This window comes from Delphinapterus leucas, chromosome 3, assembly GCF_059928025.1.
Source record: "Delphinapterus leucas isolate spDelLeu-1000000601 "Yukka" chromosome 3, BTC_Dleu_Yukka2, whole genome shotgun sequence".
Taxonomy (NCBI): Eukaryota; Metazoa; Chordata; class Mammalia; order Artiodactyla; family Monodontidae; genus Delphinapterus; species Delphinapterus leucas.
The window spans coordinates 53,635,302-53,650,258 of NC_143131.1; the positions used below are offsets into that span (position 1 = coordinate 53,635,302).

A 14,957-nucleotide genomic window follows, 5' to 3' on the forward strand; every position below is an offset into this window, starting at 1 on the left:
CAACCAAGAATACTCTACCCAGTAAGGATCTTATTCAGATTTGATGGAGAAATCAAAAGCTTTACAGACAAGCAAAAGCTAAGAGAATTCAGCACCACCAAACCAGCTCTACAACAAATGCCAAAGGAGTTTTTCTAAGGGGGAAACACAAAAGAAGAAAAGGACCTAAAAAAACAAACCCAAAACAATTCAGAAAATGGTCATAGGAACATACATATCGATAATTACCTTAAATGTGAATGGATTAAATGCTCTAACCAAAAGACACAGGCTTGCTGAATGGATACAAAAACAAGACCCATATAGATGCTGTCTACAAGAGACCCACTTCAGACCTAGGGACACATACAGACAGAAAGTGAGGGGATGGAAAAAATAGTCCATGCAAATGGAAATAAAAAGAAAGCTGGAGTAGCAATACTCATATCAGATAAAATAGACTTTAAAATAAAGGATGTTACAAGAGACAAGGAAGGACACTACATAATGATCAAGGGATCAATCTAAAAGGAAGGTATAACAATTATAAACATACATGCACCCAACACAGGAGCACCTCAATACATAAGGCAAATGCTAACAGCTATAAAAGGGGAAATCAACAGTAACACAATAATAGTGGGGGACTTTAACACCTCACTTACACCAATGGACAGACATTCCAGACAGAAAATTAATAAGGAAACACACGCTTTAAATGACACAATAAACCAGATAGATTTAATTGATCTTTATAGGACATTCCATCTGAAAGCAGCAGATTACACTTTCCTCTCAAGTGCACATGGAACATTGTCCAGGATAGATCACATCTTGGGTCACAAATCAAGCCCTGGTAAATATAAGAAACTTGAAATCATATCAAGCATCTTTTCCGACCACAATGCTATGAGATTAGAAATCAATTACAGAAGAAAAAATGTGAAAAACACAAACACGTGGAGGGTAAACAATATGCTACGAAAAAACCAAGAGACCACTGAAGAAATCAAAGAGGAAATGAAAAAATACCTAGAGACACCACTGTAAAGCAATTATACTCCAATAAAGATGTTAAAAAATAAATACCTAGAAACAAATGACAAAGAAAACATGATGACCCAAAACCTATGGAATGCAGCAAAAGAGTTCTAAGAGGGAAGTTTATTGCAATACAATCCTACCTCAAGAAACAAGAAACATCTCAAATAAACAACCTAAACTTACACCTAAAGCAATTAGATAAAGAAGAACAAAAAAACCCAAAGTCAGCAGAAGGAAAGAATCATAAACATCTGAGCAGAAATAAATGAAATAGAAACAAAGAAAACAATAGCAAAGATCAATAAAACTAAAAACTGGTTCTTTGAGAAATAAGCATAATTGATAAACCTTTACCTGGACTCATCAAGAAAAAGAGGGAGAGGACTCAAATCAATAAAATTAGAAATGAAAAAGGAGAAGTTACAACGGACACCGCAGAAACACAAAGCATCATAAGAGACTACTACAAGCAACTCTATGCCAATAAAATGGACAACCTGGAAGAAATGGACAAATTCTTAGAAAGGTATAACCTTAAAAGACTGAACCAGGAAGAAATAGAAAATATGAACAGACCAATCACAAGTAATGAAATTGAAACTGTGATTAAAAATCTTCCAACAAACAAAAGTCCAGGACCAGATGGATTCACAGGTGAATTCTATCAAACATTTAGAGAAGAGCTAACACCCATCCTTCTCAAACTCTCCCAAAAAATTGCTGAGGAAGGAACACTCCCAAACTCACTCTATGAGGCCACCACCACCCAGATACCAAAACCAAAGATACTACAAAAAAAGAAAATTACAGACCAATATCACTGATGAATACAGATGCAAAAATCCTCAACAAAATACTAGCAAACTGACTCCAACAATACATTAAAATGATCATACACCATGACCAAGTTAGATTTATCCCAGGGATGCAAGGATTCTTCAATATTCACAAAGCAATCATGTGATACACCATGCTTATTTTTGGTTTTATTTCCATTACTCTAGGAGGTGGGTCAAAAAAGATCAGCAGACTTAAAAGCTTTTGCACAGCAAAAGAAACTATAAACAAGACAAAAGGACAACCCTCAGAATGGGAGGAAATATTTGCAAACAAATCAATGGACAAAGGATCAATTTCCAAAATATATAAACAGCTCATGCAGCTCAATATCAAAAAAACAAACAACCCAATCAAAAAATGAGCAGAAGACCTACACAGTCATTTCTCCAAAGAAGACATACAGATGGCCAAGAGGCACATGAAAAGCTGCTCAACATCACTAATCATTAGAGAAATGCAAATCAAAACTACAATGAGGTATCACCTCACACTGGTTAGAATGGGCATCATCAGAAAATCTAGAAACAACAAATGCTGCAGAGGGTGTGGAGAAAAGGGAACCCTCTTGCACTGCTGGTGGGAATGTAAATCGATACAGCCACTATGGAGTACAGTATGGGGTTTCCTTAAAAACACTAAAAATAGAATTACCATATGACCCAGCAATCCCAAGCCTGGGCATATACCCAGAGAAAACCATAATTCAAAAACACACACGTGGGCTTCCCTGGTGGCATGGTGGTTGAGAATCTGCCTGCCGGAGCAGTGGACACAGGTTCAAGCCCTGGTCTGGGAGGATCCCACATGCCGTGGAACAACTAAGCCCATGCGCTACAGCTGCTGAGCCTGTGCTCTAAAGCCTGCGAACCACAAGTACTGAAGCCCACGTGCCTAGAGCCCATGCTCCACAACGAGAGGCCACCGCAATGAAAAGCCCACTCGCCGCAACTAGAGAAGGCCCGCTCTCAGCAGCGAAGACCCAACACAGCCAAATAAATAAATAAATAAAATAATAAATTTTAAAACAATAGCAATTCCTATTTAATAATAATTTTAAAAACACACATGCACCCCAATGTTCATTGCAACACTATTTACAATAGCCAGGTCATGGAGGCAACCTAAATGCCCATCGACACAAGAATGGCTAAAGAAGACGTGGTACATATGTACAATGCAAGATTATTCAGCCATAAAAAGGAACAAAATTGGGTCATTTGTAGAGACGTGGATGGACCTAGAGACTGTCATACAGAGTGAAATAAGTCAGAAAGAGAAAAACAAATATTGTATACTAACGCATATATGTGGTATCTAGAAAAATGGTACAGATGAACGGGTTTGCAGGGCAGAAATTGAGATAAAGATGTACAGAACAAACGTATGGACACCAAGGGGGGAAAACAGGGGGTGGGGGGTGTGATGAACTGGGAGATTGGGCTTGACATATATACACTAATATGTATAATATGTATAAAGTAGTTAACTAATAACTACTTTATACATATGTATAAAGTAGTTATGTATATGTATATATATAAAGTAGTTAACTAATAAGTTAACTTATAGTTATACGTATAAAGTAATATGTATAAAGTAGTTAACTAATAAGAACCTGCTGTATAGCACAAGGAACTCCACTTCGCTGTACAGTAGAAACACAACATTGTAAAACAATTATACCCCAATTAAAAGAAAAAAAAAAAGAAAATACAAGGAAAGACAAAAAAAATTATTTAGAGAGGTAACTGAGACCTAGGGTGAAGGTAATTTACTCTAGAAAGGGATTCATATTTATTTTTTCATGATTTTATGGTATTATCAATAGTGGACCACCTTAATATGAGTGCAAAAATGGGTATTACTTGGACAATCCAAAGATTCAAACTCTGAATCTAATTCTATGCAATAGCATGTCTGTTTCAACTGGTGTCCTGGCTTATTGTGAATGTCTTCTGCTGGATGTCTCATCTAGGTGTGGGTTTGGTATTTGACTTATGCCTCCTCACCACTGAAAGCCATTAAAAAACCCAGACATTTTCCTGAATAGGCTAATGCCCTCAGGGCAAAAGCACATTCTTTGCTCCTGTATCTCAGTGAATTTCCATTTTCCCTTCAGATTTGGCCTGATTTTTTGTTCCTAACTTATCAGGTCTTTAATGCTTTTAAAATAATTTTTAGTGAATTCATTCCACTTTATTTATTTTCAGCAGACGAGATAGTGCCTATAACCAAGCCTACCATTACTGAGATAGTCTCTTGGAACTTTTCACGATAATGAAATCATCTACTTGTTTGTGTCATCAACTAGGTATAAGCTGCATGAAGGCAAGAACATTGTCTTACTGTTTTCTGCATTTACAGCACTGAGCACAGGACCTGCCTCCCAATAGGTAATTTTAGTATTAATAAAAGTAGCTCCTGTGTACTTTTAGGATCCTATTTCAATCCTTTACCCTCACCTCAGTGTCAGACTTCTAAAACATCTGAGTAAGCATCACAGAATGTCTCTCTTCTTCTACTGTCTCCTTTACCTCCTTCCCATTCATCTTTCTTTCCTTCCTAGAATAGACTTTCCCAGGTCTACGGACTGAACTGTGTTCTTCCAAAATTCATATATTGAAGCCCCAGCCCCCAGTGTTACTGCATTTGGAGATAGGGTCTTTAGGAGGTAATTAGGGTTAAATAAGGTCATAAGGATGTGGTCCTAATCTAGTAGGTGGCATCATAAGAAGAGGAAGGGACAGATCTCCCTCCCTCTCTCCCTGTGCACATGTCCTAAGGAAAGGCCAGGTGAGCACAGGGTGAGGTAGCCGTGGCCTACAAGCCAAAAGAAGAGGTCTCAGAATGCCAACACCTTGATCTTGGACTTACCAGCCTCCAGAACTGTGACAAGATAAATAAATTTCTGTTGTTCAACCAAAAAAAATAAATAAATAACATGCCAAATTTTGAAATATAAAAGCCCATAATCTTTTTTTTAACTGACCAGACTTTATACATAAAAATATACTGGTAATTAAGTACAAAGGTAATTTGCTACTCATTTCTATAGGTAAGTGAGAATGTATTTCCAAAATTAATTATCAATATATGCTATGAATTTGAGGTCAAAAATAAAACCATTGTTATAGATTCACAGTCAGTGTAAAGATATCTTCTGCAAAATCCCCTCACTTTACACGCAAGAAACTGACAATAGAGGATAGAAGTCTTTTTTTTTTTAAGACTGAAAAAACTGATAGTAAATACATCCTCACTGCTTTAAATATTACTTGTCAGCATGATGTATAGAAGAAGAGAAGCACAAATGTTATTTAGATAACCAAGTGAAGCTTTTAAAAACACAGATGCCTAGACCCCAACCTGAGAAACACTTATTTCTCAATAGGTAGAGATGAAGTGGAAGCTGTGTATTTTTTCTAAAGCTCCACAGGTGAGTCCACTGCACTATCCTGGTTGAAAATCACTGATTTAAGAAACAACAACAACAACAACAAAAACCCTATGTTATATGTAACCTTTTAAATATTTATAATTTTTATGAATTAGTAAAAAGCACTATGAGTTGTAAATTTTACATGTCAGATATTCAAGAATCTTTGAAAACTTTTCTGCTTATAAAAGGCCATAATTAGAAAGGGAAAAATTTGGTATAAATCTTTGCAGAAATAAAAATTAGAAAATATATCAATGATGTCATTCAATATCACACTAAATAAAAAAGTGAACCCAAAGTTAAACAGTTTTGTTTGCAATTATGAGAAATATATACGTGTAAAATTAAAAGTCGTGTCTTCTGTTTTCCAGACCTGATAAATAATTTACAAGACCAACATCAGATAATACTCAATGGCCTTCAAAATAAAGATAAAAGATAAATCATGGGAAAAAACTGCAAATTTTAGAAAACAGTGCTTCAGTTTGAAATCCATTTCACTGATTCGCTTTATATAAGGAAATCATAATCTAATAAAAGAGAAGTAAAAAGCAATCTGACATGTTTTCCTTCATACTAAACATGTGGTTTTAAAGTTGATCATCAAAACTATTAACTGCTATTTACTACAACTATTCCTATAATCAGAACAGTCTATGAGCTATGCAGACAATTTTATGTGTTAAAAATGTATTTTAGGGGCTTTCCCTGGTGGTGCAGTGGTTGAGAGTCCACCTGCTGATGCAGGGGACGCGGGTTCGTGCCCCGGTCCGGGAAGATCCCACATGCCGCGGAGCGGCTGGGCCCGTGAGCCATGGCCGCTGAGCCTGCGCATCCTGAGCCTGTGCTCCGCAGCGGGAGAGGCCACAGCAGTGAGAGGCCCACGCACAGAAAAAAAAAAAAAAAAAGTACTTTAATTTGTGTTAATGGTCTTCTAATATTTACTGGATACTTACCTGTCTGGATAAAGAGAGTACATCTATGCACAATTTAACTTTTCATGAAGATATTTAATAGTAATTCCCTCAGGAGCCACTGCTATCTTTAAGGCATTCTGCCTCTACATTAAAAGGCACCTTTCATGGAGTTCCTCTTTCTCCCTCTGTGCTTTACTGTTGAATGATTCACTTTTGCATCCTCTGCTTTAATGTAGCTTACACATCCTTCTTATTCATCCATAATCTTCTTACTTTTTCACTTTACCCTTAGATAGAATTAATGATGATAAGGAAACAAGTTTATACACTAAACATACTTTGGGTACAGCATTTTCAGAGAATTCAAATTTCAGTTTTACTTTTGTTTGGTTGGGGATTTTGTTGCCTTCAGAACTATAATGTAATGAAAAGTTGTGTTTCTGGACTCCTACCTGCTGGGGTAAGTAAGGTAATATTGTGCATCTAATAGCAAATATTTTAAACTAAAAGAAAAAATTCATGCTGATAACAAAAATTTCAACAAGTTCAATCAGTACCTCTCCAGATATCCCAATGGCTTCTTCTGCAGCTCCATACTGACCAATATGTCCATTCTGTAGTCGTTCCAAAAGCTCCAATAAAGCAAAATTTTTTTTCAATCCCCAGACACCTGAATCTCCTAGAATATAAAAATAAAAACTAAATCTAACAAAATGGAATATTATTTATTTTACCTCAAATCTCAATAGTAATTTCTATGTCTCATAGTTCAATCATTAATAATATCTAAATTTTAAAAATTCAAAATTTCTCCATTTTCTGTTAATGCTATAACAGTTGTCTTAATATTCTCTTTAAAATACAGAACTCCTTAGCATTCTAAGTAGAAACATATTATAAAGTTCTATTATTTGTCTATAATTTAACTTTATAAATCCTATTTTGTCACCGACTTTTACTACATATACTAAAACAAGTGCTTTAAATATTTTTAACAGCAACCTACAGTAAGAAATACATTTCACATTGCAACCCAGGATAACACACACACACACACACACACACACACACACACACACACCCCTGAAACAAAAGATTAACACACCAATATTCACCCTCACAGTTTGCGACACACTCTGATGGTTTTTGTTTATTTCTTTTTTAAAAATCCTATTCACAACCAATTAAATTGATTTTATGACCACAAATAAGCTATGACTCATGTTTGAAAACCACTGTATGAAAGATACACTTAACCAAAAATAAGTCCGTCTCTAAGTAAACTGAAACTAGAACAGCTAAAGATAATATTTTCCCCACCCCTCATCTAACCTAGAACCTAATAGCAGTCAGTGAACATATAAACTCTTTCTCACACAAATACACAGAGCGTCACACTAAGGCATGACAATAGTCCCTTTTAGGTAGATAAGAATCTAGGCACATTTGAATAAGGACCAACGCTTCTTTTCCCCAGAACTGACCATAAAAGGCCAGGTGAGCATTCATATGTGCACGCGTGTGTGCCTACACAATATGGGCATGTGCATACACACATGCACATGTGCAAACACACACACAAACTCTTCCTAAGCCTATAAATAAGAGCCAGATCCTTCAGCAATTAGAAGGAATATGTCTGTTATGATGAGCTTCTATACAACAAATACCATCTGACACAAAGCTGCCACCTAATACATATTCACTGAAAAAGCAAATAAATAAAAGGATGATGGGGTCATTGGCTACATGGCTCCCCTTCCTCTTGGCCCCTCTTTTCTAAGGGAGGAAGGGAGGGAAGAAAAAAAGGAAGATGAAGGGAAGGGAAGAGAAGGGAAGGGCCTCAGCCTTGCCACCCCACAGGGCTTCCTCAACTGTTTTAATTTTTCACACATATTCTACCTCAAGCTGAGTTCTATCCACTTTATTTATAAAAGATTAAGAAGTATACTGAGTCCTTTATTTAAAAGTATTACCTTGACGATATCCAAATACTGTCATTATACAGTAAACACATACACGTAAACTCCTAGCAGTATCTAGGCAGTATCTATCTACTGCCTAGTATATCACTAAATACTCCTGTAACTGTCAAAATAACTCTAAAATCTCAATGGCTTAAAGCAACAAAGATTTGCTTTTTGCTCACGCAGCATCTCAAGGGTTGGTGAAGACAAGAGAGGCTCTGTTCCCTACTGTCCACGATCAGGGGGCACAGGTCACTGAGGTTCCAACCCCCTGGACCACCTCACTACAGCAGGGAGAGGGATTTACTGCAAACCATCATAAATCCATTCTTAACAGCTTCTACTTGGAAGTTAACACTTCACTTCTACTCATAATTTCACTGGTTAAAGGGAAATCACACAGCTCTTCCTACCTAATCATAAGAGGGCAGGGAAGTATAATTTTACCATGAGAACGGAAGAGAAGAACCATAAGTAATGCTGACCAGTATTAATAACCATGACAAACAACTACTGATACTATTCTTTTTTTTTTTGACAAAATAATACCTTTATTACCTATGATTGGCAGATATTTTATAAATAAAATATATTTATTCTCTCCATGTTTGAAAAGAATTTCAAAACAACAAAATGATTTTATACACCATACAATTCAGGGTAGGGTTGGGCTCAGGGGACTACTTCATTGTTCACAGGGTGAGCAATGAGCTCTGAATCCTGGTCCCAGTCTTGAAACCACAAAAGGTGGTTTCAAGGGCCTGGTGTAAGGGGAGGGTGAGGGCCTCTCCCAATCCAGCATTTCCCTGTGCTCACTGTGGGTTTCCACTGAATAGACCAGGGGCTGCCTTACAGCAGCGGCAGCTGTAAATTTGATGGAAGAACATTCTTCTAGTAGCTTCCAGATTCTAAAGACAAGGCCCAGTAGGACCTTCGATGGGCCCCAGCAGATCCGAGGATGCCAGGAGCTATAAGCGCCTGATTAATGAGATGGCCCAGCTAATGGTCCCAGGTCCTGGAAAGTACGGTCAGGTTGTTTTACAAGGACAGTCCTTCATTTGAACAGATGTACCCGTGGAATCACACTGGCATTGGGCAGATAGATTCCATTTTGTTCAGGCCAGAACCCCAAGTCCCAAACCCAGTGTTCAACAGACACAAAGCGGACACCAATCTTGAAGCTGAAGAACACATGGTTGACCTCAAAGCGGACACTGTTTCTACCCTGCCGGATGGAAACAGGCATAGGAGAGAAATTATGCAGCATGGTCTGGTTGGCATCTAGAAGTTGGACAGTTAGCTCATATACACAGGCCGTGCCTTGTTGGTCTGTCCACCCGGCAGAGACACAAATCTCAATCTTTCCACTATACAGGAGCTCTGGCCACAGACCCTCCTCCTCCAGGTCCAACATTTCCTTCTTGTGACACCACCTTGTAGGCAGACAGGAAGGAGTCCTGGGAAGTGGCCCCAGGCCTGACCTCCAAGTTTTCCTCCTCTCCCCAGCCGTCTCCACTGCTCTGCATCATCCAGTCCCGGAAGCCTTCTAGGCCCTTGGGGTTCCGGAGGAGGTTGCGTCCTATCGGTCTTCACTCGCAGAAGCAGCCCAGGATGCAGGGCCTGAGGTCGTCGGCAGAGGGCAGGTAGGTGTGGAGGACAGGTGACAGGGCGGCACAGTCTTGGGCCAGGATGCTCAGCCTCAGGTCCTGGCAGTCCACCAGGTCACACCAGCACTGGCACACCCGGCGGCAGTGCCCGAACAGCACGTGTGGGGGCACGTGGCTCAGCACCATCTCGAGCAGCTCCATGGGCAGTTGGCCCAGACCCGGCACCTCCTCGGGTTCGGGGTCCGGAGCGGAGACCCTGGCGGGCAGGCCCCTGGAGGCTGAGGTGCACGTGCGTGGTCTCCTCGCCAGGCCCGGCTGCCACTGTGGGCATCTCAGCCATTGCTCCTCCCTGGTGGGCCATCACCTTGCCTCACGTGCTCCCTTCTCCACCTCCGCCCTTTTTATTCCCCCGCCCCTCCCTTCCTAATACCCAGCCCCAGACCCCTGCCTGCACCCACCCCCGCCCCGGCCCCATCCTCTCTCTGACTCTGATACTATTCTTGAACTAGAGAAGAATTCTAATTCTGATTCTGTCATATTAACAATAGTTTGGGGGATTAGGGTGTGGGGGGTGGGAGACTGGGAGTTTGGCATTAGCAGATGCAAACTATTATATATAGAATGGATAAACAAGGTGCTACTATACAGCACAGGGAACTATATTCAATATCCTGTAATAAACCATAATGGAAAAAAAACCCAGTAATTTGCTTCTTTAGAAGCAAAATATGGTTTTTTTTCTTTATACTTTTTAATAGATTTTTCAAATTTTCTGCAATGTATATATACATTATTTCTATAATACATTTAAAAATAGATTAAAAAACAATGACAGCAAACTATATCAAGGGTCATTAACACATATCCCATAGGCTGGAATCACGGCAAAAATCTAACCTACAAGCTATAGTAATTACCTATAATAATTACAACCTATATCCGAGGCAGAGTTGTTGGTTTGCTTGTTTTTTCTAATGTTGATATGATAGCAATCATGTTTGATTTCAACCTAGGATACGACTAACCATTACCTGTCATAAATTCCTAGTTTATCACAGTGAGGATGATAACACAGTGAGGATGATGTGGTATTTACGTAGAGAAGATAGTACCCTTCAAAATGGTGGAAGGGTCCGTCCTCTGTTTGCAAAATATTACTACTTCTATATAGTTTTATATAAAGAAGATGGTATGATATATATAAATTACAGAATAAAAGGCCAAATAAAAGAATGTCAAAGTAGACATCTCCCCCCTCCACTTTATTATTTCTTGGCTAACAGTAAGTTAATGCTAACACTTTCCTATATTAGTTTTCTGGCAAATGGGCATACTAATTACTTAAATCAAGGACTACCAAAACCTTAAGAAACCCATTCTTTCCTTACAAGAAAATATTTTACAACCGTGCTTCTTAGCATTTTAAAGCTTTTCAGTCTAAAAATCTGGGTACTCTTGCTTCCTTTTTTTGGTGGTTACATTAGTTTAAATGTGTTCCACTTGACATATAGTATGAATACATTAAAACAGTCTTAAAACAATTAGTGCCACTGACCTGAAAAAAATGGACAACGTTAAACTATTATTTTTGGAGAAATTCGATCATTAAAAAGAATAAACACAGAATTCATGGTTGTAAATTAACTTTTCAAATGTTAATAAATGTTATTTCCAAATCTGGTATCCCACAGTAATTAATTCATTTTGAAAAATATGAAGTGAAGTTTTAAAAGTATGTAGGGGGACTTCCCTGGTGGTGCAGTGGTTAAGAATCCGCCCGCCAATGCAGGGAACATGGGTTTGTTCCCTGGTCCAGGAAGATCCCACATGCCATGGAGCAACTAAGCCCATGCGCTACAACTACTGAGCCTGTGCTTCACAGCCCACGAGACAGAACTACCGAGCCCGCGTGCCCCAACTGCTGAAGCCCATGTGCTTAGAACCTGTGCTCCACAACGAGAAGCCCATGCACAAGGAAGAGCAGCCCCCTGCTCACCTCAACTAGAGAAAGTCCACGCACAGCAACGAAGACCCAACGTAGCCAAAAATAAATAAATAAATTTATTAAAGAGAGAAATAAATAAAATAAATAAAAGTACGCAGGAAACTGAAAAAAATCCACCAGACCTTTAAATTCATTTTAACAGAAAACAAGGAGTAGTTAGTAGTTATCACTAGCTGCAAACACTTCTGCCTCAGATATCAGTAAATAACAACATGCTGAAACTCAAACTACTTACCTGTATTTTCATTATTGGCCTATTCATGTCTAAGATAAATGCTGTTTTGCAGGCAAATGAAAAAGGTTAGTATGTTTTTCTCAGGTGTCTTAAAACTACTGACCTATAAGTACTGAATTTAAAAATTTCAGAAGATGAAATAAAATTAGTACCTAAGAGTGGGCTAGTTTATAGCTTCAAGACTACTGGCTTTAATAGAAACTGAAACCTCCTTGGAATTTTATAATTTTTCTTTTTTTTTTTTTGGCTGCACCACAGCATGCTCCCCAACTAGGGATCAAACCCGTGGCCCCTGCAGTAGAAGCCCAGAGTCCTAACCACTGGACCGCCAGGGAATTCCCAGAATTTTATGATTTTTAAAACCAAGGAGAAAAAAATTGTTTTCTATGATATTTGTATTATGTAAACAATTTTATATATATTTTTTCCTACCTAGGTCTGTTACTTGTCGATCAAAAGGGCAACGGATTGCTCTTCCGTGAAGAGGCAGCCGAGTGAGACAGTCATGACAGACTGTGTGGCCACAAAGCAGAAGGCGAGGAACTTTGTCTCCTTGCAAAGAAAAGACATCTTCACAAACTCCACACTCCAGCACCTAATATTTGGAAAGGACACATGTGCTCTTTAAATGACTTTAAAAGCATAAATATTTTAGGCTAAAAAGAAAAACCTGATCTAATTTAATGAATCAATCTTGTTAAATTACTTTATTCCTCCATGAAAAAAACTGTCTAGGTATAAAATCTTAAATCACCTTTTATTCTTTCATCTGACAGATCTTACCACAATTATATCATAGTGAAATCTCCTTGAAAGGGTAAGTGTTAGGGATCAAGATAACGTTGTAAACTAACATCTTTAGCTTTTGAAAATTATGACATGATTTATTACATCAGAATCCGTAACCATACATAACTCTACCAAAGTTGGGTTCTTAAACAATTTCTCTGCAATTACCTAACCCTCAAAAAATCATCATTAATTTGGACAAAAATAATTTGAAATATGTGCTAGGATGACAACTTACCTTGTAAATGATAAAGAACTTGTTAAGAAAAGACTATAAGTAATTTTCAAGTGTCTTATACTATTCATTTACATCATACAATGTAAAGAATGCAATTAGACTTAAATTTCAATTCCTTGTCCTCGATTAATAAATATGCCCCTGGGTTAGAAAACAGAAAATATTTTGTTTATCTAGTTCCAATTACAAGTACATGACTTGCTCAAGGCCACGTAGTCAGTCAAAAGAAAGGTGACAAATCAACTATACTTCAATTAAAAAAAAAATCAACTATACTTCAACTAAAAAAAAAGAAAGGTGACAAGAATCGGCATATTCTGATTTCCCCGGTCCATCAGTTTGTTTTATAATTAGTCAACAAACTATATTTATATCAATGAAGGTACTTTTATTTCTTAATATACCTGAAGTGTTTAACAATTTAATTAATTTTTAAAAAATACCCACACTGGGGCTTCCCTGGTGGCACAGTGGTTGAGAGTCCGCCTGCCAATGCAGCGGACACGGTTCGTGCCCCGGTCCGGGAAGATCCCACATGCCATGGAGCGGCTAGGCCCGTGAGCCATGGCTGCTGAGCCTGCGCATCCGGAGCCTGTGCTCCGTAACGGGAGAGGCCACAACAGTGAGAGGCCCACGTACCGCAAAATAAATAAATAAATAGATAAATAGATAAATAGATAAATAAATAAAATAATAATTAAAAATAAAAATACCCACACTGAACTGTTTGATTGTACCCCAAACTCAGTGCCCACCATCCACGACCTACTACAATCTGGCCCCTGTCCTATTGCTTCTCTTCCCTTCCAAACTCTATTCTCAAACTATATTGAACAATTTGTAGTTCACAGCACATAACAAACTGCTTTTGCCTCTTTCTTTATGCTAATGCTAAAGAAACAGCTAAATAGACATTTTCCTAGTGGATTCTTTTTTTACATTAATAAACCAACAAATTCGTAAATGAACACACTATCCTTTGGGCCCCCATGTACCATGGATAAGTGTCAATCTTAACACCCAAAACACTTTAATACTTTTATTGGCATTCCAGCCTGTCTTTCCCTGTTAGACGAAAAAGCCCTCAGGAACAGGGTATTCCAAATATCAAGCTCCTATGTGCTTATATTAATGAAGTCCAACAAAATAAAATTTTTAAAACAGCCAACCACCATCCCCCAACAAATACATAATACAAGGTAAAAAAACAGAAAACCCAGAGTGGAAGTCAGACTTAATCCATTAAAATTTTAATCTTAACTCCGCAATTAAACTGGAGTCAGTGCTTGAAATGTAAACACCTTTCACTGTAAATAAACTGATAATTCATAACTGGCTCACATCTCAGTACGGTTCAAAAGAAGCTGAAGTGTAACACATAGTTCACAGAACAGAAAAAGAAAACAGCTTGTTAATTATATGAAAAGGTGTCCAATCTCACCCAAAACATTTTGAAGTCAGTTGAAGCTATCCCAATATACTTTTTTTCAGATTAGATTTTTAAAAGTTGATAACACTCTGTGCTAGTGGAAATGTGGGAGAATAAATTGCTGGTTGCTGTGAAACGTTTATTGACTGATATAGCCTCTATGGAAGGCAATTTGGCAATACCTATCAAAAGTTTGAATAGCTTAGTAATTCTACCTCCAGGAGTTTATCCTACAAATATCACATGTGTGAAAAGATCTATATGCTATTCCTTAGAGCACCTTTTGCATTAGCAAAAGATTAGAAACAAAGTAAATATATATGGAAAATAAATTATGGCACATTCATATACTGCAAAACTGTGCAATCTGATGAGGAAAAGTTAGGAAATTTTTTATGTACAAACACAGAATGATTTCATACCAGCAAAGCAAAGTGAAAAATGACATAGAATATTTAACTTTTGCAT

The 14,957-nt window shown here is 37.9% G+C and overlaps 1 protein-coding gene and 1 pseudogene across 1 annotated transcript in view; both read right to left on the reverse strand.

Annotated features, from left to right (window-relative positions):
• The window catches only part of TRIM23 (tripartite motif containing 23), a 38,279-nt gene that overhangs the window by 20,671 nt on the left and 2,651 nt on the right, over positions 1-14,957 (reverse strand). The window contains exons 2-3 of the mRNA XM_022596433.2: positions 12,466-12,628; positions 6,777-6,898 (exon numbers count right to left, since the gene is read on the reverse strand). Of these exons, the coding sequence (XP_022452141.1) occupies positions 6,777-6,898; positions 12,466-12,628 (285 nt within the window). The remainder of the gene's footprint in view (positions 1-6,776; positions 6,899-12,465; positions 12,629-14,957) is intronic.
• On the reverse strand, positions 6,905-10,264 carry LOC149749563 (F-box only protein 27 pseudogene; annotated as a pseudogene).